Source organism: Cyclospora cayetanensis, unplaced genomic scaffold (assembly GCF_002999335.1).
Source record: "Cyclospora cayetanensis isolate NF1_C8 unplaced genomic scaffold, CcayRef3 CcayRef3_contig_179, whole genome shotgun sequence".
In the NCBI taxonomy this organism is placed as follows: domain Eukaryota; phylum Apicomplexa; class Conoidasida; order Eucoccidiorida; family Eimeriidae; genus Cyclospora; species Cyclospora cayetanensis.
The window spans coordinates 27,600-51,507 of NW_020312124.1; the positions used below are offsets into that span (position 1 = coordinate 27,600).

At 52.7% G+C, this 23,908-nt stretch overlaps 4 protein-coding genes across 4 annotated transcripts; 1 reads left to right on the forward strand and 3 right to left on the reverse strand.

Annotated features, from left to right (window-relative positions):
* Nucleotides 1-86: 86 nt before the first annotated feature.
* Nucleotides 87-2,857, reverse strand: LOC34617385. The gene is made up of 5 exons (XM_026337346.1): nucleotides 2,768-2,857; nucleotides 2,613-2,699; nucleotides 2,215-2,274; nucleotides 1,641-1,970; nucleotides 87-800 (listed from the first exon to the last, which is right to left on the reverse strand). Exons 1-5 carry the CDS (start codon nucleotides 2,855-2,857, stop codon nucleotides 87-89), a joined length of 1,281 nt encoding a protein of 426 aa, XP_026193131.1.
* Nucleotides 2,858-7,698: 4,841 nt separating this feature from the next.
* LOC113147286 (testis-specific gene A8 protein-like) lies at nucleotides 7,699-9,783 on the reverse strand. The gene is given in 3 exon segments (XM_026337348.1): nucleotides 7,699-7,928; nucleotides 9,278-9,314; nucleotides 9,316-9,783. Coding segments are annotated over 3 exon segments (735 nt in total).
* A 3,347-nt stretch (nucleotides 9,784-13,130) lies between these two features.
* LOC34617383 (box A-binding factor) lies at nucleotides 13,131-18,452 on the forward strand. The gene is made up of 9 exons (XM_026337349.1): nucleotides 13,131-13,415; nucleotides 13,557-13,996; nucleotides 14,592-14,695; nucleotides 15,045-15,310; nucleotides 15,616-15,927; nucleotides 16,182-16,589; nucleotides 17,659-17,762; nucleotides 17,879-18,218; nucleotides 18,252-18,452. Exons 1-9 carry the CDS (start codon nucleotides 13,131-13,133, stop codon nucleotides 18,450-18,452), a joined length of 2,460 nt encoding a protein of 819 aa, XP_026193134.1.
* An 808-nt stretch (nucleotides 18,453-19,260) lies between these two features.
* Nucleotides 19,261-22,174, reverse strand: LOC34617381 (the record flags this gene model as incomplete). Its single annotated transcript, XM_026337350.1, is given in 8 exon segments — nucleotides 19,261-19,350; nucleotides 19,482-19,598; nucleotides 19,975-20,150; nucleotides 20,324-20,396; nucleotides 20,565-20,842; nucleotides 21,028-21,129; nucleotides 21,819-21,851; nucleotides 22,054-22,174. Coding segments are annotated over 8 exon segments (990 nt in total), but the record flags the coding sequence as incomplete, so codon positions are not given.
* Between the last annotated feature and the right edge of the window lie 1,734 nt (nucleotides 22,175-23,908).

A 23,908-nucleotide genomic window follows, 5' to 3' on the forward strand; every position in this document is an offset into this window, starting at 1 on the left:
ACACGATGTGAATGACATAAGGCACGAAACTACCAAAATAGCACGGCGATCAACACTGTTAAGACAGAAAAAAGCAAACGATAGCTCTATCCGGTTCCTTTATGAAGCCCCTTGCTAGTGCTGACGTAGTGCTCCCATTCCAGGTTTCCAGTTGAGGTGTACACATTCGGAAAGTGATGATTCTTACAATTAAACTTTTCAAAGCTTTCCGTCATGTTGATACTCGCCTTCTCTACGACTGCCCGCGGGGAGGCAACACACGAGGCTTCATCTTCCTCCTCGTCCTCGGTTTCCTTCTGCTCGGTTTCAACGCTGCTAACCTTTCGATAGATTTGAGCGCACGGCTCTACAGGGGAAGACGGAGACGCGATACAAGGAGGAGCGACGTGGGCGTGAGGCCGCGATTTGTCCTCCCTACCGTTGTCTTCCATTGTTGCGGTTATAACGCGCTCCGTCTCCTCTTCATGATAGAGGGAAGCAGTGCTAGACTGTCTGCTCAGATCAACTGGGGTAAATATGTGGAAGGTCCTTGCGGTATCGCCTCCCTCTCCTCTTTCCTCTTCTCGCTGTCCTCTTCGCTGGTGCAAGTGCAACTGCAGCTGCTCCTGATATTTTCTGCTGCATAGAGCTGCATCCAGGTTGTGGCAGATCCACCCCAGGAGCTGCCTGTTGCCAGCGTTCTCTCTTTTGATATCATGCAACATGCTCTGAATCCACGATAAGTCCGGGCCAATGTCTTTACTCATGAGAACCGCCTCACTCATGCCGAAAGAAGCAGGAGAGGGCTGCGAAGGCACCTGCTGGTGCAAGGGCACCTCAGAAAGCGTATTTTCTCGAATTGTTTCCTCCTTCAGCGAGCCCCCATGGCCCGACTGCCTGTGCTGCTTACCTTTTACCCTGCGTAATTCATCCGCGCTGCGGGAGCGCCTGTTGCTTCCCAAGTATACAGCGAGTTCCGGTTCTGCCCCCTCGGTCAGCATCAGCGACTTGTCTGCTGCTGATATCCAAGTGCCAGGAGAGGAACGCAATACGGACTCGAAAGACGAAAAGGACCCACTTTCTGCAAGTAGTCACAGTGGCAGTGCGTATGTACCGGAGAACAGCATGCATTTTGGGCAGTGCACTCCAAAAGGAAAAACAACCAATTTTGAAAACGCAGAAAACTTGCACAATCCAGAGATGCAAGACTCGGATTGAATTTGTCTGCACGTTTCATAGCACGACATATAGATATGCAAAGGACACAAAAAGAAGCAGCTTCTGCTGGTTTTTATACTCCTCATGCAGGGTGGACGTCTGAACACCAGGTGGTAAGAGAGTGCTACCCGCTGCCACTGTAGCACTCGTAACAGAGCGATGGGGAGCACCCTTTGCTGCGCTGCTCATCGCTCTCACATCCTCCTACTGCTCCTGAGAGAGCCTTATGCTATGCTGAGATCCCTCTGCCTACACCCCGATCTTTCTCCTGCACCTCTCTGCTTCCCTGCCTACGCACTTCCCAGCCCCCTACTCGCTCCCTCAGTCTGCTTTGTTTCTCCGTGTATTGCAAAAGCTCGAAATGCAGAGGGCACCTCTACAGGGGTTGCACACTGCGAAGAGCATCCGCTGCACGGGAGAGAAGAGCCTCACGCCACGAGCACCTGAAAAACTGAGTCCGATTGCTCCTCCGTCTCACCGTATCGGGTGTGCTTGGCATTAGTAAGCAGCTTTTCCATGGTTTCCTGAAGTTTTTGCGTCGCTTTTGTCATGGAGGCAGCGACTGTTTCTTCAGCAATTTGACTGATTTTTTTAGCGAGTAGGCTTTCCATATGCTGAAATAAGGCAGCTTGCAGCTGCTCTTGTGCCTTGAAGCTTGCTTCACGGACTGCAGTGGTGACTGCCTCTGAGGTGGTCGCTGCTGTACTGGCTGCAGCGGCAGACGCAACCCGCGTTGTCAACGCCTCGCAGCGCTCCGTATCACCAGTTCCCATCTGAGGGAAACACAGAACCTACTCCACTCGCCACGATCCCGTGGAGCAGCGCCCCTTTTATTCTGTCGCACTGCTCTCGTGCACTGCGTGTGTTGCTTTTCGCGTTTTGTGGTAAGGTGGACCCCCTCTCCCTGACCTGTGTCGTCAGGGGTGCGTACATGCACGGGTGGGAAAAGCCGTAACAACTAGACGGCAACTTATTCTCAGGCCTGCCACTCGCTATTCTACTGAAGGCAACGCTTACCAGCAACTGCCGCAGCAGCTCGCCGTGACTGTCCTCTAGCGTGTGCCTCAGGTCGCCGACCTGCACCGCAAAAACAGAAACGGCAGATCAGCACGCGACAGTGAAGCCGTTGAAAGCTAACACGAAAATATGCGTCTCTGCATACGCGCGTCGAGAGACAGATACTTTCTGTTCGGGTTGGCTGGCACAAGGACATGCAGAATATGTAAAACACATGCATCGATATATATATATGTATATATGTACATATGCCCACATATATATATATATATATACTTGCACGATGCATATGAACCTGGCAGGAAGCTCCCCCAATGACTAATGCGCATAGCCCCCCCGCCCATCTGCGCAAACGCCACGGTATAAAGGTACATAGAAGCTGTCATCCGCCACCTTGCCTGAAGGGCATTGTTCTTGCACAGCTTCTCAATGGCTTTGAGTATCTTGAGGAGAACTGCTGCTTCTTGGCTGCTTTCGGAAGGCACCTGCAGCGTTCATTGAGGCAGGACGAGCGCGAAAGAAGTTAGACAGCTCCTAATTCGCAGGTTTTCACGCCTCTCGATAAAAGTGCGCCTCGCCTCCTGTGTTGAGGTGTCTCTGCCCTAGGGGCCAGTGCAACTCCAAAACTAGCTGAGATTTTCATCTATGTGCTCAAACAAAAGAAGGCGCAGAACAGAAGACTGTTCCTCTTCCACGCCAGCGCCGAGAAAGCGCAAAAAATGGCAGCACGCATCACCGCAGTGCCTGAAGGCTCCCTCGCTCGATCTGAGAGAGAGAGGCTGCTGCTTACCGGCAAATGCAGCTTGAGCGGCCGGTCTTGCGACGCCGAGGATGCATGCGGTGAGGAAGAACACACGCTGCTGTCTGTCCTCATCCATGAGTCGTGCTCGCTGCTGGGAGAGGTATACGCGGTGTTGCTGCTGTGGCTGCTGGGGGATCGAGTCTTAAGAAAACTGGCTGGAGAGGCACAGGGGGCAGCCAAAGGCTGCGGCGTGGAGCTCATGGTGAGGGGAGGAAAGTCGCACTGACCTGCGGCCGTAAATGTTGATCACACATACACTCATGCAAATACACATATGTGCACATAGATACATTCGTGATACACGTGTATATATACATGAACAAATGCGCAAATGCACACATAAACACATACAGAAATACAGAAATACACACACATACACACATATACATACACAAATACTCACAAAAAACATACACACATATACATACACAAATACACAAATACATACATACACATCCATACACAGCACGAAGGGTGACAAAGTGCCTCATGCTAATGCCGGGAGCGCGAAGCAGCAAATGCAGACCGCCGCGGACGGCTAGCGAGGTGGCGCTCGCTCTAAGAAACAGCCTTTATAGCTCGCGAATCAAGGTTGAGAAAGCCCCCATGTTAGAAAGGCATATGTGAAGCAAAAAACAGCCGGAGACGGCAGTCGGTCCAAACACCCGCAGGTGCACAAAAAGCAGCAGACTACAGTGGCAGTTGTCTGCTCAGGTGATGTAGTTACAGAGAGCGAGTGTGCATATACCGAATTTATCGAAAAGGTCGTGGCTGCCTCGGCAGAGTCTGGCGATTCGGTTCCCAGAGTCATCGTGCCCGGCAATACATTCCCATCTGCATGGGCTGTTGCTTGCGCTGCTGCAGCAACGACAGGGTGCTTGCTCCGGAGGCTGCGCTTTCGAAAGCACGTTGCTGGGGGGGTTGCACTTGCACAGGGGAACAATGACGTATTTGTACTTTATTGCAAGCCCTGCTGGGAGCGGCACTGGAGGCGACACCCACAAGGGGAAGGTTCCCTTAGATGTGCTGAGACGGATGCGAAGCGGCAGCTGCCACTCTCCTAGAGAAGAAGCGCTGCCAAGGACGCACAACTCTTCTCCTGCAGCATCAGGAGACGGAGTGTGAGGAAGCGAACTGCACTCACCCGATGGAGGGGAGAGAAGGAAGGGGGCTGGGAGGGGGACAGGGGAGGCAGACGGAGGCTGAAGGGGCAAAGAAAAAGGGTTGAAAGCATCAGAAAGGGGGGTGGAGGGGAGGGTGTTGGAGGGGAGGGTGTTGGGGGTAATTTGGGAGGAGTAGTGGCGTCGCAGGTGTATGGACAGGGCATGGCGCGAACAGCCAACCGCCACAGGGGTCTGTGGATTTGGAGTGTAGGGTTTGCATACCGATTGAAGTATTTTCGCATATACAGTGGAAAGTGACGTAGCAAGATCTGCAGGCCGACGCCATTGCAGCTGAGAGGGGGGTGATAAGGCCCCCGTGTACAAATTTCACAGCCAGCGCTTGCTGCAGGAAAACAGTTTAGGCTGCGGCGTTGCACCGGAGCAGCAGCGTTCATCCGTTAAGCGGAGCTGAGACTTTCACCAGAAGAAGCAAGCCTGCAGAAGGGGGAGGAAGGGTGGCTAGAAGGAGGAAGGCAGGGAGTTCTGCTGCATTCTTTCAACCACCCGTCGGTGTGCGCGTAGCGGGGTGAATGACAAAGCCCCGAAAGGCGCTTGACGGAGGGTGGGAGTGTGTGTAACCCGTCAAAACAAAACGGAGCGCGAGGCGATGCATCAGAAGTCGCCGATCGGTCCTTAAACCACCCTGAATTGCTGCCATGCGCGTGGCGTGCGGCCACCGGGAATCCCGAGGGCGTGCAACTCTTTCAGGATGCGCACTGAGAAATGGACTGAGGAGGATTAAGAAGAACAAACGGGTGCGTGAAGATGCCTTCAATGAGGCAGAGAGGGCGCAGTATATGCACGAGCGTTCGCGCCGTGCGTGTGACCGCCGCCGTTCTGAATGATGCAGGCCTACGGGTTTGGGATTTGAGTTTTGGGATCTAAATGCTGAAGTCACTCTAAAAGAAAGGAAATATGATGAAACTACCAAAAATAAATGCTAAAAGGAGAATTTCAGCATTCAAAAGGAACAACGAGAAACTGGGCGCCACAGCCGATATGGCAGCTGCAGCAGCTGCTGTAGCTCTCTCTCGGAAGTGTGAAGCGAACGAAGCATGCGTTCAACTTCCTATCGTGATGATTCGGGCTTTACTCGGTGATTTCTACCACCTCCGTCTCAGATCCACCAAAACAAGCTGTTTCCAGCTGTGTAAATGGGCGCTGTAGCTCTCGCCAGTACAAGAGGGCACGAATAGCCGCCGCGGCCGACAAACAGCCCCGACAAAGTTTCTTCTTCATGCGCAGTCTCATACGCTTCCTTCTGGTCAGATTCTTGTCGTGGAAGTTGACAAAAGGTGTCCCTATGAGCGATCAGGGACGGCGGTTGTCATGATGGGCTGCAGGTGTCGATTGAGAGGCACACCCCGGCGTTCTCTGAGCACAATAAAGGCAAACAGCCCTCTCAGGCTGAGTAGAAGGAAGCGCTGTAAGCGTGAACACTATGTTTGTGGCCTTTAAGCCTTTGCTACGCACCGTCGGGCGAGACAAGCATGGCGTTGTGCTGCATTCCTGCCAGCAAGCAAGCGATGGAAAGAGCCAGAAGTTGAAGATATGTGGCCTCCACTGCGACTAACAGATGTATGCAAAAAGCAACAAACACTCGAGCAAGCATGAGGCCATACCGCTGTGGAATTGTAATCGAAAATATTGGAAATAAAAGCCGATAGAGGGACCTTCACGCTTGATGAAGCTCAGGCTGAGGTGTACTCAAACACATTCTGCTAAACTGATTATGATTCGCCCTAAGAGTAAGTAAGGGGCTAAATAGCTGGCTTATTTCTACGTATGTCCTGTATATAGCAAAGTTTTGCTAGCTCGACACACGAAGACATTTTTAGAGGCGTGCGCGGTATGTGCGATGTGCAAGTGGGTATGAACTCTTGGACTGCTTAGGGGGTGCAGCTACGCTCATCCTAGCGGTCACTCCCCCATCGTAGAGCGACTACATAGGGACGCGGGCAGAGCAAGTAAGGAGCTATCTTGGAATTTGCTCAATAAATTTTGAAAGATATTGTTGACATTAAATGCACAGTCAAGCGTCTTCCTGAGAAGACCTCAGATGTACCGGTATGATTGTACTGATAGACAGTGTGGCGCTTCACCTAGGATATCCAAAAAAGCCACGTTGTAAACCCGACTCACCTACACAGCTTACTAGAGATCCCTGAGGTATCGTTCCAAATGAACGCCTTCTTCTCCGTTCCTTTTCCCCTCGGGGGTTCTGCGTGAGCGGACACGAATAGACGGCTCTGCTTCGTATTCTTGACTCTCTTAGCATGTTCATCCAGTTTCATGTACCGGGGAGCGTACAGGACTCGCATGACTGATTCTCACAACATTGGGCATGTTCTATGCTGCAACAAAAACAAATATCTAAAAACAGGCAAACCAAAACTTGAATTCCTTACCATCTCTTATATACATAAATCTAGTGCACTAGAAGGCTTTAACATGCACCCTAGCCCATTAGATCTAGCAATCGATGTTGACCCCAAGTGAAGGAAAGTTTCAGCCTGGCCACATCCGGTAACAGCTGTTACAACTGATTCTGCGAACACGAAATAGTAGGGAATGGCTCCAACTACAAGGACTAGTAGTGCTCTGCGGATTAACTCCAATGAGACTGTGTGCTTTCAGCGGTTTAACCTGCTGTGCGCAGGGGCAGCGATTCCTCGCAACAGGAACTTGCCTTTGCACAAATTTCCCAATTAAGTAGTATTAGATGAGTTATTTTCTTTGCAATTACACTTTAATACGACTTGCGCCGGTTGCATGCACAGTCGGTTCGCTAGGAGTCAAGAAATGCGCTTGACTCGGCTGGCAGCTATTCCTCGATGTGCGTTGCACTCGTTTTCAATAAAGTGCCCAAGGTGGCTCATCTCCTGTCTACAGTTAAAAGGTGTGCCTGATAAAAAGAGAAGGAGACTTTTCATGCTCCCTTCATGCATGGGTCTATATGCATGGAGTCTACATCCAGCTGCTTCAGAATGCCCACTAGAGTTGGCTTCTCTGCGACGAGCGGCACATCCAAATAGCGAACAAAAGCCTATGTGCTCAAAGTGTTTAAGCCACAGCTCCAATAAACACCACAGCACGCTCACAGGCCAACCAGATAGCAGTAGAATGAAAATGTAGGCAAAATCATAGCATGCAATGAGGCCCATATATGCACACACACACATGCACATGCACACAAACATACACATACGCAGAATGCAGACATAAAAGCGAAAGGAAGTTTGAAAGAGAGAAAGACACCAAGAGTTCGGAAATCGCCACTACACAGGCACGAGTCGGCAGATTTTGGAGTCCTCGATCACCAAGTACAAACTCCTGCTGTAGATCCTTTGGCGTATCCTAGGGGGCATCCTGCACGTAGCGCACAAGGCGTCATTAAGGAATGAAATACCGCTCTAATACGGGTGTGAAAACGACTGTTAATGGGAAAAGTAGCGGTGCATGCATAGGCGTAGGAGTGCTTACGCTGCTGAAGAGGTTGGCGGATGAATGACACAGGAGTTATCGGGCTCGTTCTCCAGCCTCCTGAGCTGCTGCAGCCCCATATACTGCTGCGAATACACTTGCTGCCCCCAGCTCCCACTTGGAAACACACATCCCTCGGAATTGTTCATGCAAAAGCCTTATTTCCGCTAACATGCCCAGTGGCAGTGTGACGACTAGCTTTGCTACATGTTGAACACGCCTCCTGCTTTCGTTCCATCTCTCTGCAAGGCCTGAATCTCTTAAAACTGGTCGGTAAAACTGCCTATTCACGTTATGTTCCAAAATCGAACAAGCCCAAGCTGCACAGCCAAGGCAACAGCGCGCCAGGATGCTGCATTGATGTACAATCTGTTACCCCCTTCAGCTGCCGCACTTTGTCACGCTGCTGCAGAGGCGAAAGCCCCATGCAGCTTCCCACCCAGCAAGCCGTCAACAGCTCCACATAGCTGGCCGTCGACGCGGATCCGCCTAGCTAGCTATCAACAGCGCCACACCCAGCTAGCCGTAAATGGCTCCACATAGCTAGCTCTCTCCATATCGTCAGGAGGCATCCTCCATCAGTAGTCGGCATCAAAGTACGCATCTTGAAGGTCTCTATTGGCCTGCAGACACCCGAGATCCCCGTGTGTGACTGATCGGTCAGTAGGTGCTGAGAAGCTACAAGCTCGCTGGCTCTTTGGTTGCACTACCAGCTTCAAGCCACCGCAGTCGTTCCCGTTACGTGTGAACGAACTGAGCCAGCCGTTGAGCGCAAGGCGATCGACTCCGAAGCCCCCGCTCTCCTCAGCAGCAGCGCCAACACCAGCAAAAGCAGCAGCATATCATCGAAAGGCAGCAGGGTCAGTCGTGCCTCATTGACGTCATCCAGAGTATCGTCAGCATCGATGGCAGCGTAGTCAACTCCTGGGAAGTCGCCCGACAAGAAGCGGAGCCGCATCGCCTCAAGGAACTCCTGCAGCAGTCACCAGCGATGCCAGCGCTTATGGGCTCGCTCTCGTGGCGTTTTACAGACGCGGAGGTGTCACCTGCTTCGAGGCAGCGTTTCTCTCTGCGCCTCTATTGCCGCTACCTCGGCGCACTCCTGTGTGTGGAGCTCGACTGCCTTGTTACTGAAACTGCTTCCTTTAAGCCCGTCAGAGCCAGACTAGGGGTTCCTCTACCGAACAAATGCCACTCAAGCACCAGCACATGCATCTAGCCAAGGCAGAAGCACGACATGAAAAATTGGGAGACTTCCAAGACAGCTCCCCAGACGCAGGCACTCACCCTTCGTTTGTCCTCAAACTCCGCAGGAGAGACTTCAGTCGCTTCCTCCTCCCCATCTTCCGAGAATGTTGATTGCAGGTCGTGTTTTTGCTGCTGCTCCATCTGCAGCCGCGCTGTAGCGACGCCGCGATCAAACGGCCTACAAGGGGCCAACTCATGGAGAAGCTGCGAGACAGGTGGCTCCTGCCGTCGCTCTTCATCTTCCTCTGTTGACTCGGCGCCTTCTGGCTGCTGCTTCTGCCCTTCTAGCTGCACGTCTTCCCGCTTCTCGTCGAAAGTGCTGTCTGATGGTGCTAGAGCTGCGAAATCTAGAGAATCTTCCGGCTGCTGCTGCGAGCGCTGCTGTTGTCGCTGCTGCTGCTGCAGACGCCTGAGCTCGCCATAAAAGCTATCTTCTTGCGCCTTCCACACTTGCTTTTGCTTTGTAAGTCGCTCTTCTTCTTCTTCTATGTCATAGGCTCTGTCGAGCATTGTGCTGTACAACACTCCCCTCCGACCGCTACAATTGCTGCTGCTACAATTGCTGCTCATTGCTATGGAGCGCTGCGCTGCAGCAGGCACGAGAGCAGCAGCCCCCACAGAAGCCGCGGAGACTTTTTCCGCGGCGGCGGCTGCTTCTGCAGCGGCTGCCTCAGCTACAGAGGCAGCTGCTGCTGCTGTGATCTCATCATCATCGTCTGCTGCACTCCGTGCAGCGGCAGCAGTGGCAGCCTCCTTTGCGTCTGCTGTCGCCGCAGCTACTTCTGCTGCACTAGGAGGCTTCGCGGCGAGGGAAAAGTTGCACTCGAACCGGCCGACAATTTCCTGGTAGAGCGCAGGCTGCAGCAATTGCATCCACAGAAGCAGCAGCAATCATGGCGTAAACGTCACAGGAAGGGGTACCAGAACAACTGCAGCAGCTTTTGCTGTTGTCAATCCGCATGCCGCAACAAAAAGGTATCAGGCTGCAGGAAAAGCAATTCGCAAGAAAAGGCAGCAGGCACTGAAGGTGGAGGCGCTACTAGCGTGTCTCTGCGCTGGGGCGGCTTCATCCTCTTATGACCTCAATATGCTTCAAAGTTTCTTCGGAAAAAAAGACACCCTCTTCTTCCAGCTGCCGCATGCGCTGCAGCCTCCGGTTCTGCCTGAGCTGTACAGACACCGCAGCAGCAATTGCAGCACCAGCACCGCCAACGGCAGCAACGGTATAATGCGAAGACTGCCGGAGGAGTTGTGGCAAGGCAGCTGCTGGCGAGTGCACTATAAAGAAGGCCTGTCGCGAAAACAAATATCACCTTCACAGCACTTGTTGCTCCCTTTCCGGTGCTGTCGCAGTTGCACAGCCTCTCCACATAGTACTGCGCAGGCTCGCAAGCATAGCGACACCTGCATGCGCTTTGATCTCCTATCATCGTGATGCAAGAGGGCGCTAAAAACAACATGAATTTCGAGGAAAACCACTTCAGCAAGCCACGCAAGCACACCAATGCCCAGCGCTGCAGCAGCAAGAGCAGCAGCAGCAAGAGCAGCAAGAGCAGCAAGAGCAGCAACAGCAGCAAAATGCCGAACCTGAACTTCAGGCCTATCTCTGAAATGCTTGCCGAGAGCTTTCGTTTCCTCAACAGGCAGAAGCTTCCCATGGCGCTCTGCACACAAAAAGACTCGTGCAAGTCTGCATCCGAAAGCCGCCTAGTTGCACGACTAGGAAGCAAACGACATTGGCGAGCAGCAGGCAGTGGCTACAGCAGAAGGCGCTGCAGAAAACAGCAACTCCGGCGGAGCGTCAGCTCACTCAGCAGCAGCAGCGAAAAGGCAGCACGGAGACGCACCGAGAAAGACATGAGGATGCTTGAGAAGAAGGGCCAAGAGTTCGGCACGAGTGCCCTCAGAGCTGAGACACTGCACATTCGAACAAGTGGCAGCAAAGGCACCAATAATCGCTGCAGCCTCTACAAAGCTGCAGTTACTCCGTATGTTTGTCGCCTCTCCGGCGAGCAGACACACCGTTGATCCGGGAGCGCCAGCAGACCGTCGGAAGCAGCGGCGGCTGCATCAACGTACCTCCTCTATGACTGCTCCATCAACGAGCTTGCGGCGTTTCAATGCGGAAAAGGAGGGATTCGACATAGTGCTGTCCATAAACGTGTGGAAACAAACAAAATACACACACACCTACACACACCATATAGACAAGAGCACCACGCACAGCTCAGCAAACCACGGTACGTGCACCTGTAGGGTGTATGGACAGCTCAACATACGCAGAGACAAGCGCGCTCGGATCGAAGGCAGGTTTCTGGCCATCTTTTTCTTCTTGTTCCCGCTGCTGCTGTGCAAACTGCTGTGTGTCTGCTGCTGCTGCTGCTGCTGCTGCTTCGGTGGAGCTTGCAGAGCAGTCCGTTGCTTCCGCCGCTGACATCTTCGAAGGAACCTCGATGGAGTGCCAGTGGTGCCCTTGGCGCTGCTGCCGCTGCCTTCGCTGATTCTGTATCGCGTGCGGTGTATACGTGGCAAAGCCCTTTGCTGCAGCTCGAGCTGCATAGCAAGTTTTTGTCGAGAGAGAGAGAGAGCGAGAGAGTGGCTGCGGCAGGCAGCAGCCGACACTGGCACAGAAGCCGTCAGAAGTATTAAAGCCACAGCACTTGCCCTTGCTGCTGCAGACGAAGTTGACTATCAATCCAGAAGCTCCTACCTCCTGCGGTGCCAGTCAGGCCCTTGGGCTGGCGCAGACTCCTTTAGCCTTCTGCAAGTGCATTTTAGGGGAAGATGCAAGAGCGCAACGACCAGTTTCTGATGACTGATAATTTGAATTTTGCATTTTGATGCGTCTGCTGCAAGGCTGCTTTCCCGGAGGTAGCAGCCTGAGGCAGGGGGGGCCCCCCAAATCCCCCGTCGCTTGCGTTCCCCGCCCACCCCCCTTCAGCCAGCCAAGAAGCCTCGCAATGCAGTTTTTAAAAGCAGGGAAGAAACTGTGCAGATAATGCACATTTAAAACACATATACCAACTATTTAGAAGCAAGAAAGCTGCCGCTGTACTACCACTCAAAACAGCAGCAGCAGCGTCTGCCAGACCGTTGGTTCATGTAGCACCCTCGACTGTTGCAGCAGCAGCGTTAGCGGCTGTTGTTGTTGCTGATCCCGTGTTGCTGGGGCGTCAACAACAGCGTTTACTCTTCTCCGAGTCAAGTGCCGACAGTGCAGCAGAGCAGCAGCAGCAGCAAGCAAGGAAGCCTCCCAATGGAGCGCTTGTTGGCAGCGGTGCAGACCGCTGAATTCAACGCTGCACCCTGGTGCCTTCTAGGTGCCATGACATGCGCTTTTTGTTGTTGTTGCTGCTGCTTCTTGTCCTCCCGCCTTTTCTGTAGCGTTCGGCGGTGTGCTAATATCGAGTGTATAAATATTTCTATGTGTAATTTTGTGTATACATGTATGTATACTTTTATGTATACATTTAATATGTATTTGCATGTGTGTACTGGTACGTGTGTATTGGTATGTGTATGTGCGTGTGTATGCATTTTTACATATGTATGTACATGTATATATATATATATATATATGTATGTATGTGTCTGCTGTATGTACGCGCTGCAGATGGGAAAGGCCCTCTTCTCCTTCGAGCAGCAGTTCTAGAGCCAAAAGGGCCGTCAGACGTGTTGGCTACACAAGGCGGCGAAATGAGTGGCTGTAGCGATTCCAGCAGCCATCCCTGTTGTGTGCTGCTCCTTACCAACTGCTGCGCTTGTTTCTTCTGCCTTCTTAGTGACGCAGAAGCCAAAGACACTGCAGAGGTGCGCATTGTACCTTCACAGCTGATCTAGCAGGCTACGTTTCGAACATGCAAATAGATGGTGGTCGGTGTGTACATACAGCATGCGTGTTTCGCGGTATCGGTGTGCATGCAGAGGCTTAATAAGGATTTCCAGGTGCACACTCGGAGCCTCCTCAGGTGCTTTGGGGCCCCCTCTTGTTTGCTGCAGCAGCAACAACAGTCGCATGCATGAGCAGACCGCTCGTGGCAGCTTTCCAGTAGCAGCGCACCTCGGCTAGCAGGAGCACCCTTCTAGGCATGCCCATGCACATGCACACGACAGGCTTCCAAGGGGCTAATTCGCGACCTTCTTGGCTGCTTTCATTCTATTTGTACTGCCCCTATTCACTCCTCCGCTTTGCCTGCTGCAGGAGGATCTTGTTCTTGCTGATGCAGCAGCCTGATTCGTCGACTCACGTCATCCTAAGAGGGCCTGTCGTGAAGGCGCTGGTACCAGCCACGGCAGCAGTAAGACCGCCCTCATGCACAGCAACAGCAGCAGAAGAGGCAGATGATGAGGAAACTCCAGAGGATGCAACACATGAGAAAGCTCCAGAGGATGCAACTCATGAGGAAGCAGCTTCCTATTTGTCTGTGCAAAGCCTTGAGGCTGAATTTCTACCGATACTATTCCGTTTCAAGTTAGAGCCGGTATTGGGACCTGCAGTTCAGCCGGTGCTGCTGCATCTTTTGCATGCTCCGTTGCTGTTGCTTCCTTTGCAGCAGCAGCAGCAGCGGTGCAGCAGCGTGGAGAAGAAGGTGCACCGACAGCAGAAGCCAACTCGGGCCCTATCGAAGAAAGCGGTGCTGCAGCAGACTCTCTCTCGCTTGCAGCAGAATCATCTGTTCGCAACTGCCGCTGAAGCAGCGGGCAGCTATTCATCATCAGAGGCAAGCCGTCGAGCACTACCAGCAACTGCACTTCGCTGTTCGCCAGCGCCCTTATGGCCAGAAGAAACGGCTGCTGCATTTGCAGCTGCAGAGCGCATGTTGCAACCGCAGCTCGGAAGAAGCAGCAGTATTCAGCAGCCGACACACACCTCCCCATCTCCCATGGAGTGCTTTCCTTCCAGGTCCAAACGAGGTGGCTATACACTGCGAAGCTCCGCCATCACCATTAAGAGCAGCGCTAGCATGAGTGCCTTGCCGCACCCAGAAGCAGCCAGGAAACTGCTTTTTGGAGTGCTTGTTGCTGCCTGGTTTTTGCCGCAGCAGCCAGCCTGCGAGCTGTACGGGTTGTCACGCCCAAGCCAGAGGTACTTGTGTAGCTTCCTGTTGCTTGAAAATAAGACTGCAGGCTGCCCCTCAGGCTCTGCTGCTGCCAGGAGCAGCGTAGTAATGGAGGGGGAGCGGCTGGCTGGCGTTGCCGTATTTTGTGCAGCTCGTGCTGTGGTGTGCTGGCTGGCTGCTACAGACACTGCAACTGGTGCCGGTATACCAGGTGCCTCCTTCTCCCTCCCGAGAAGAAAAGGAGTAGCACATACACTGGCAGTAAAACGTGGGACGCAGACGAAGCGACCATTAGCAGCCGCGGCTACTCGTACTGCAGTCGGCGTGCGCGCGTATTCACAGCACCACCTGTTGCAGCTTGGCCTTTTCTAGTTCTGTGATCTATTACGATGAGCCCCTTGAGGCTCAGAGTCTTCCCCGTAATTTTAAATCATGCACACAATCCCAAATGCCATCTTTCGTCATCGGCTTCTCCCCACCCTCCGCAAGTTGCACTCCCCCTCGGCGAGGAGCGGGCAGTCTAGGATTTTTTTGTACAGGGGCGTGTTAGAAGTCTCTCGATTAACCAGTTCCTTGAAATCCAGTCCTTCCCTTATATTATTTACCATCCATTTCTTTTAGAATGATGAGCCAGACGATCGGATTCCATCCTTTAGAGGCGCCTATGGAAAGCCCCAAATACCCACCAGCACCAGCGGGTTCAGAGAGGGCCCCTTGCGGAAGCCGTAAGGGGCCCTCTAGGGGGCCTCAACGGGGGGGCCTCGTTTTTTCGTAAAATATACTTCTACGGTTGTTAGGGCGAGGGTACCTGCGTGTTAAGCGGCGTATTCCCAAGATTCCGTGTTTGAGAAGTCAGTGCCGCAGGGGGAAGCCGCGATAAGCCCCCATAGCTGCACTGAAAGGGCATGCAGCATCCATTGCAGCAGAGCCAGCGCATATGCATATGTATATGGAAGTGAGAATCTAGGGGTCTTCTGTCATACTGAATACATGCAATACTGGCTGCGGCTGCGCCCCCCTCGCTTTAGCGGAAATCCTTAGACGTACAAAACGCCACCGAACGGACTTAGCCAGTCGCGTGCAGCGGCGCTGCCGTTCCTACTGCCGTCCTTCTCCTTGAAAACGGCGGCAAAAAGAAAGAAGGTGTTACTCAAATCGACAAGGCAGCGGAACGGGCAGGCAGAGGCGGCAGAAACGTTGAAGGCAGCATGTTGCCTCTATGTGCTTCCAACGCAGCAGCTGCATGGGCGGCTCTGCTGGAAAACGGCGCGCGAGCAGATGGAAGGAAACAAACGGAGAGGCGCCAAACACACATTAAATTCTTAGAAACAAATGGCAGCGTGAGTGGCGGGATTACCTGAACTTTCCTGCCGTGGAGATGTATGTTGGTATGGAGGCGAAGGCGCTCCTAAAAGGGGGATGCAGATCTTTGTTAAAGTAACGTGGAATCTTGCCTCTCTAACGCTGCTGCTGTCAGCTTCTGCGAATGGTCTTGCTGCCGAGAAAGGAATGTTTGAGCTGAAGAGGCTCAGTGCCGCCAGCTGGGGTTGAGGACGATCATGCGCTATTCCTTGCTCTCATGAGCAAATTTTTTTGAAATTTTCAAGTTGCGTTTTTATGATCGTGTTTCACCGTGCTGTTGCAGACAGAAGTTTCCATCGGCCGTACGCGAGTCTGCTGTCAGTTGACAGCTGCTCCTGTTAGGGTGTTGCAGCAGCAGCAGTCTGTCGCCGCAGCAGATGGTTGTGTTTCTGTGCGTGTTGCCTTCTCCCCCTCCATTGAAGCCACGACAGCAGCGGCGGCAGCAGCCCCCGCAGCAGCAGCGGATGCAGCGTGCAAGAAGCAGCAGCAGCATGCGAAGCAGCAAGAGCGGCAGATCGAGTTAATCGTCAAGCGCCTCCTCAGGGAGGGGGGTGTGGTTTCTGGAGAGGCTTTGGCCATAGCTGCCGGCAAATGGGTATGCTTTGCACGTGGTTCTTTTCTGTTTATGTATAACTGCTTGCCGTCGATGCTGCTTTCTGTGTTTGCAATGTGCCAGTTGTTGTTAGGCCGCCACCGTGAGCGTGCGTGGCGATCTGTGGCGTGTGATTCTTCGATGTTGAGGCTTTCGCACTCATGCGCCAGCATTTCTGAAGCGTTTGCGGGTGCTTTCGCCCGTTTTTGAAAGGGATCAAAGCGCAGAGGCTGGTGGCTGCCGTGTTTATTCTTCAGACTTGGCAGTTGACTGCCTGTCTGACGGTGTTGGCAGAGGACGGCACCACTACCGATGCATGCATCATCGCTCTCCTCGCGTCTCTGCTTTCATTCAAGCTCTGCCGTATTGACAGCCGAACTTTGGATGTGCTGCAGCAGCAGCAAGGGCCTCGAAAATACCAGCAGCAGCTGCAGCACCTGGAGCTCCTCCCTCTGTGTCTTCTTCACAAGCCACTGGCACTAACCTTCGCATATGCTACTGAATCCGTGGGGGCGGATAGCGGAGAGGCCGATGCAGCAGAGGGATTTGGAGGCGAGGAGCATGACTTGCAACAGCAGCAGCCGCAGCAGCAGCAGCCGCAGCAGCAGCAGTTTCGCTTTGTAGCCGATCCAACAGCACTTGAAGAGGCCATTCTTCCTGGCAAAGTAGGGAGCTACAGTTGCTGCATCTGTGCAGCTGTTGTTCTTGCGGATAGCTGCTCCACCTTATCATCTGCATGTGCAGAAACTGCTGCATCTGCATGTGCAGAAACTGCTGCATCTGCATGTGCAGAAACTGCTGCATCTGCATGTGCAGAAACTGCTGCATCTACATGTGCAGAAACTGCTGCATCTGCATGTGCAGAAACTGCTGCATGTGCATGTGCAGAAACTGCTGCATCTGCATGTATCCTGGTGCAGGTGTATGAGCAGAACCGAAGAGTTTCTGTTGCCTCTCGCAGCGAAGTTGGCACTTCACGCCTGCTGCCTGTGGTGAGGGGTGTGTGCATGCGTTCAGGTGTTGGTGTGTCTGAGCGAATCGGGAGAGCTCCACTTTATGCAGAAACTGGCGGGGCCTCCAATTCAGCCTTCAGATCTGCAGCAGATCTTGAAGGTAAATCAAAATGCAATTGATAAAATCACTCTCCTAAGCGTGAGGATGAGGAGGAAGACGCTCAGAAAGCCAGCAGAAAATGCATGCCATCCCAGCACGTCATTCTCGGACGGGCTGTGTTTGCTGTCACTGCTGTTGTTACTGATACTGTTGCTGTTCTTGCTGTTGTTAATGCCTTTGTCACTGCTGTTAATGCTGTTGTTACTGCTGTTAATGCTGTTGTTACTGCTGTTAATGCTGTTGTTACTGATACTGTTTGTTACTGCTGTTAATGCTGTTGTTACTGCTGTTAATGCTGTTGTTACTGCTGTTAATGCTGTTGTTACTGATACTGTTTGTTACTGCTGTTCCTGTCGTTGTTACTCCTGTTACTGATACTGGTGTTGTTACTGATACTGGTGTTGTTACTGATATTGTTGTAGATAGATACTGCTGCTATTACAGATACAGCTACTGTTACAGATATTGCTACTGTTACAGATATTGCTACTGTTATAGATACTGCTGCTGTTATAGATACTGCTGCTGTTACTGACACTGTTTCGTTACTGCTATTATTGTTTGTTGTTACTGCCGCTGCTACTGCTGCTTTTACGGTTACTGTTACTCTTGCTGCTGCAGGCCGCAGAAGAGTCGATGCCGCAGGTTTTTAGTTGCCTTTACAAGGCCCTTCAGGCGCACCAGCAGCACCAGCAGCAAAACAAAAGGCTCAATGCGCGTAGCAGGTAGACTTTTTCGCCGATCCTAGTACTTCCTTTGCCGGGGGGTTGCTGCTGTCATGACACTTTGCCTGCTGCAGTGGCATCCTGCAATCGATGCTGACTGCCGTCTGACTTCGCAGATATGCCGACGCTCCAATTGAATTGCATGCTCCGGAAGCTCATGCGCTGCCGCTACCTGCAGCAGCCGCTGCAGCAGCTGCTGCCGCTGATCTGGGAGGCTTTCCTATTGTTGCAGGGGTGGATTTAGTTTCACTATTGCCGTCACCCCCCCCGCTGCAGCAGCTAAGAACGGAGGAGTTAACACCAACAAAAGCAACAACGCACGCTACCAGCGTTGCCTCCAACTCTGCTGCCGCTGGCAAGGAGGATGCGGCAGGTTCAAAGGCAAACGCAAGCGGCCTCGTTGAAGGTAACTGCCCTCCTGCAGCAGGAGCTGCCGCAGTCGAAAATGATAGTGCCGCTGCTGGCACCTGGACAGAGCAACAACAACAGCATGAGCACCAGCAGCATCAGCAGCAACAACAGCAACAACAGCAACAGCATGAGCACCAGAAGCATCAGCAACAGCAACAACAACAGCATGAGCACCAGCAGCAGCAGCGGAAGCAGCAGCAACAACTGGATGATGATGACTGCGATTTCGCGAGTGCTGTGACGGCACGAATGAAAAAAGGAAAACGAGCGCGGGTTTAGCCTTTCTCCTGTTGCTCCAACGGGAGCAGCAGAGGCAGCTGCGACTGAAGTGACAGCTTCTTGCGCATGCTGCTCGTCGCTGATCAGCCTAGGCGCGGTGTCATCAGCTTCTTATCAAGCTGTTGTAATGAGTTTGACTGCTTCATATCTTGGCGGCCTTGAGCTATAGTGATGAGGATGAATACGGCTATTCTCGGATAATGACAGTTCGACACGTTTTATCTCCGTTTTGTGCTTAAAGCTCTAGATGAAGCTCTAGCTCTCTGAGGTTTCAAGTACAACAGTAGGGCTAATGTTTCAGCAAGGAAGCAAGCGCGCGCGTGCTTGTTTGCCAAGCTGAAAAGACAGCCGACAGAGCTTTAGATTCGGCTAAGGGGCCTCGGTAGGGGATGCAGGTTCAGAGGAGGAGCAGCGAAGGGGGGGAGGGGGTAGAGACACCCGTGCAAGTCTATGACTCGCCTTGATATCGCCTTTAAAGTGGTGATGCTGATTCTGGAGCTTCGTCTGCTGCTGCTGCTACTGCTGCCGGTCTGCATCGTGGGAGCGTCGATGCCTCAGCCTTCTTTTTTTTGGGGGTACATTGACTTTGCTGCTCTGCTGCAGCCGCTACTGTTGCCGCATGCGCCGAAGGCTGCACGTCCAGCGCTTCCTCGTCTTGGTGCTGCTGCTGCTGCGTGGTGGAATCTGCTTGCTGCTGCAGCTTTTGCGTGGTGGAATCTGCTTGCTGCTGCTGCTGCGTGGTGGAATCTGCTTGCTGCTGCTGCTGCGTGGTGGGATCTGCTTGCTGCTGATTTTCTGCTTCCCTTTGCTGCCTTTCGGCCGCTTTTGTCTGCTGCAGCAGCCGCCGCTCAGCGCGAGCTGCTTCTGCTTCCTGCTGCTGCAGCAGGTTCTCCTTCGCCTACAGCAGCAGCATGACAGTTGAAACGCAGCCTGGAGAGTTCAGCGCAGTGACTTTGCAAGAATTTCGCACACCGTAATCAGTCATAGGCACTCGCAACAAGTCTCCAAGAAACAATACCAGCGACAGACTTTGGCGGTAAGTTCCTTTTTCCTGCTTAGCAGCAGGTCTGCTGCCTCAACGCCCAGTGCCGTTTGAAGAGCTTCGGCGACGCCTTTCTCGAACAAACGAACGGCATTCCAGAAAAGCTGCAGAGGCGCATGCGTCATGAGGAATGTCTAACAGGAGATGCCTGCTGCAGAGAGGCGCTAGAGCCCTTACCCCCGCCGCAGCAGCAAGAAACTGCAGCAGCGCAACACTGCGCAAGCGGCGAACGTACCGCCGGATTCGCTTGGCAGAGGTAATACGGTCGCAGATTGTGCTGAGCGATTTCTTCTTTGGAATTCCAGACACACCGAAAGACTTGCAGCAGCACAGAACGACTCAGACCTGCAGCAACAGCAGCACAGGAGGCATTGCAGCATGCTGCGCCATGGTGACACACGAACGCCGAGGCGTGTATGTACAGATAGGCAGGTACTCATATGACTGCGCTGTATCTTAACAGTCCGACTAGCACAGTGCAAAAAGACGTTGCTGTTGCTGTTATTGCAACGCACTGGGGTATGTTTCGACAACCGTCTCATGGGGATTCAAGGTGTCTTGAAAAGAGACGGAGAACTCTTGCTGCAGCAGATTCTGTTCGAGTGTATAGGCACCTCCCTGCACTGCTGACCATCGCCGCTCAGCTGACGTCTCATCTGTGAGAGGTACACCAGCCGGCAACAACACATCCGTTGCAACACAGAGCGTTCAAAAGCAATTAGCGGCACCGTGTCAAAGCGTGTGCAGCCACTGGAAAGTCGTCCTGGGAGCAGGAGCAGGAGCAGGAGTAGTGGTAGTAACAGCAACAACAGCAGCACCGGCAATGGACCGTATCGCCTGTTGAGAGCTCCTCTAAACGCTGCACGAAAAGCTCGTTCTCCCTGGGAAGTGCCCTTGTCTGTCTGCAGATGCAGAGATGGCAGTAACATCAGCAGCAGCACCTTGAGCCGCAACATTGAGGGGGGCAGCACACCCTTCTGATTAGGCAGCAGCGCGTCGAAAAGACGCAGCAGCAGCAGTAGCAAGAGCAACGACAGCAGCACGAGAAGCGCAAAACTGCAGCAGTTCACAAAGAGTTTGACGACATTCTCGACCACTTCTTCCTCGTTTGAACCTAAATGGAAACTCTTTGTTGCACGACGCTTTCTTCTGCTGTTGCTGGCGGCTGCGCTTCCACTGTTGCTGCTATTGTTGCTGCTGCTCCGTTTTGTCGGAGTTTTCAAAGTGACGATGTTGCTGCCAATTGAAAACGGCATTTCCTGCTCTTTTCTGCTGCTGCTGCTGCTGCTGCTGCTCCGAGCTGTAAGTCGCTTAGGCAAAGGACGTGAAGACATCGCCTGCCTTCCGGCTGCAACAACAAAACACACCTCACATCCAGAAGAGGCGTCCTTTGCTGATCTGTGCTGCCCTTGCTGCAGACGTACTGCGAGCTATCGGCGCTCGGCAAGAAGACGTGTTTGCCTCTTAGAAACTCAGTCGCTACGAATGCTATTACGCCATACTTTGACCCTCTCCTCACCAACCCTATCTCACTATTAGCATGCAGCATGATGAGGAGTGCCTCGCCATCCTTCACTTTCGCAAGGGGAGGCCCCTCGTCCTCCGTCAGGGGAACCGGTGGAAAACCGCTTCGCACTGCAACACAACAAGAAACACCTGCAGCAACACGACACAGCTGCAGCAACAAGGAACAGGTGTAACACGAAACAAGGTGCGGCAATGAGAAATAGCTGCAACAAGAAATAGCTGCAGCAACAAGAAACAGATGCAGCAACAAGAAATAGCTGCAGCAACAAGAAACAGGTGCAGCAACGAGAAACAGGTGCAGCAACAAGAAACAGGTGCAGCAACGAGAAATAGCTGCAGCAACGAGAAACAGGTGCAGCAACGAGAAATAGCTGCAACAACAAACAGCTGCTGCAACAAGAAATAGGTGCAGCAACAAGAAACAGGTGCAACAACAAACAGCTGCTGCAACAAGAAACAGGTGCAGCAACGAGAAATAGCTGCAACAAGAAATAGCTACAGCAAGAAATAGGTGCAGCAACAAGAAACAGGTGCAACAACAAACAGCTGCTGCAGCAAGAAACAGGCGCAGCAACGAGAAATAGCTGCAACAAGAAATAGCTGCAACAAGAAATAGCTACAGCAAGAAACAGCTGCAGCAACAAGAAATAGCTGCAACAAGAAATAGCTACAGCAAGAAACAGCTGCAGCAACAAGAAACAGGTGCAACAAGAAACAGCTGCCAGAGCAATGGCTCTGCTTCCCCCTCTTCCCTTCCCCCCTTCCTCCCACTGCTACCGATTGATCTGCGACATTACCAGAATCAATGTCTTCTACATCCACTCCAGACGCTACAGCAGCTGAAGTCAGAGCCGCAACAGCAGGATGCACACCCCAGTGCAAAGCCTCCCTCCACGGAATACAGCAGTGTCTGTACAGACGGGGGCAGCAGCAGCAGCAGCAGCAGCGACGCAATTTGGCTATCATACCCACCAGACACGCCGCGGCAGCAACACACGTAGAGGCAGCGTAGAAACACAGAGTTTAGCTGACCTCGTTGAAGGAGCTCATCGAGAGACGCTTCATTATGAATGGTCAAGTTGAATATCTTAGGGGGCAGCCGCAGCCGCAGCCGCAACACCCCCGGTAAGCTGCTAGTGCCACTGCTGCTGCTGCTAGTAATGCTGCTACTGCTGCTACTGTTGCTGCTACTGCTGCTAGTGTTGCTGCTACTGTTGCTGCTACTGCTGCTACTGTTGCTGCTACTGCTGCAACTGTTGCTGCTAGTGTTGCTGTTACTGCTGCTACTGTTGCTGCTACTGTTGCTGCTACTGCTGCTACTGTTGTTGTTGCTAGCGCTGTTGCTGCTAGCGTTGTTGCTTTGAGTGCTGCTGCTTGAGCAGTATGCGGCTTCGCCGGAAGGAGCCGCCGATGTACCCTGCAGATGATGCATCGTTTCGTCCGTTGTGTGTAGCCACTGCCTCCACGAAAAAACTTCTTCCTGCTCTTACTGCTGCTGCTGAGGTGCTTTGCAAAGCGCAGCAACGCAGAAAATGCTGCTGTCGATGCCAAGACTTCTGCCTTTGTTGCCCCCAGCTAGCGCCGCCTCCACAGCACTTCGTCGAGTGCTGCTGCCGCTCGCTGTTGCTGCTCCTCACGGATAGCTCGTGAGAACTCAGCTTCCTATGCATGCATATATATATACATATATATGTCTCCTGGAAATTGAGTTCTACGCGTGGACGCTATTTCCCGCACGGTTCAGAAGCGTTTCGTCGGAGGGGGGTCTAACGGGGGGGAAGCCTCCCCGTCCCCCTACCCCATCCCGAAAGAAGAGAAGCGCTCTTTTCTTGAAGCTGGTGATGCACATTCCTGAGTGTATCTTGAATCGCCTCTTTGATGCGCAAGACATGCATGCACTGCAAGTGTTGCAATATTGCCTTCTGCGGGGTTCAGTCCCCTCCCCCCGGCCTTTCGGAGAAGGTTCGACTGCAGAAAAACTCGCACTGCGTCTCTGAGAGCAATATTCCTCAAGAAAAGCCGCCTTCTCGAAAGCGGAACAAGCTCAGCTCCGTGGCTGAGGAGCAGAATGCCGTAGTCTCCTCCCTCCAACGGACTCTTAAGAAGAGGCGCCTCCGTTCTACCTGCGCCTCGCCTCGCGGTTAGGCAACAAGAATTTGCCAAACTCTGTTCTTCTCGAAGCTTACAGTGCGCATGCTGGTGTGTGTGCGCATGCATTTGTAGGGTAGACACCGCAACTGGGCCCTTCCCAGGGGACGGCTGTTAGGGGGCGCAACAAAACGTTCCACTGAAAATCTCCGTGGGGAAACCCTTGCGTGCCGCGCCATTTCAACGGCATTTAAAATATATCAAGCATCCTCCCCCTCCCCTCTTCCCCCAAGAGAGCTCCCTACTTCCCCTGCGGACGCCTCTCCGTATATAGATATGCGGGGAAACACAGAATACTACAGTTTCAGCAACGCGCTAAGCACGCCGAGCATTTACAGCGAGTTGCACAAAACGTGTTGGACTCATTTCGCGGAATGCTGCGGCTCGGTATATCCGACAAAAAAATTTCTGCAGAAAAATAGGATGCACGAACAAACAAGACCAAATACCACGCTGATCTATGCTTCAAGACTTGTACCACAATACCGATATTTAACGAAGAAGTAGCAAAGAACTGACAAATTAGGCTGTCCGTTTGCATATATCTTGACAACTGCAGATTAGCACTAGCTCGCTACTAGAGGACACGACGTTGTGTGCGTGCGTGCTAGAGCCGAAGCGTGCAGCTAGTTGTGAAGGCTAGAGGGCGCAGCTAGCCACACCCTAACTGCCCCTTCCCCTCATGTCTGAGCAAGGGAGGAACCTGTCATGAGAAGGAGGGAGCCTTTTGAAAAAGCCA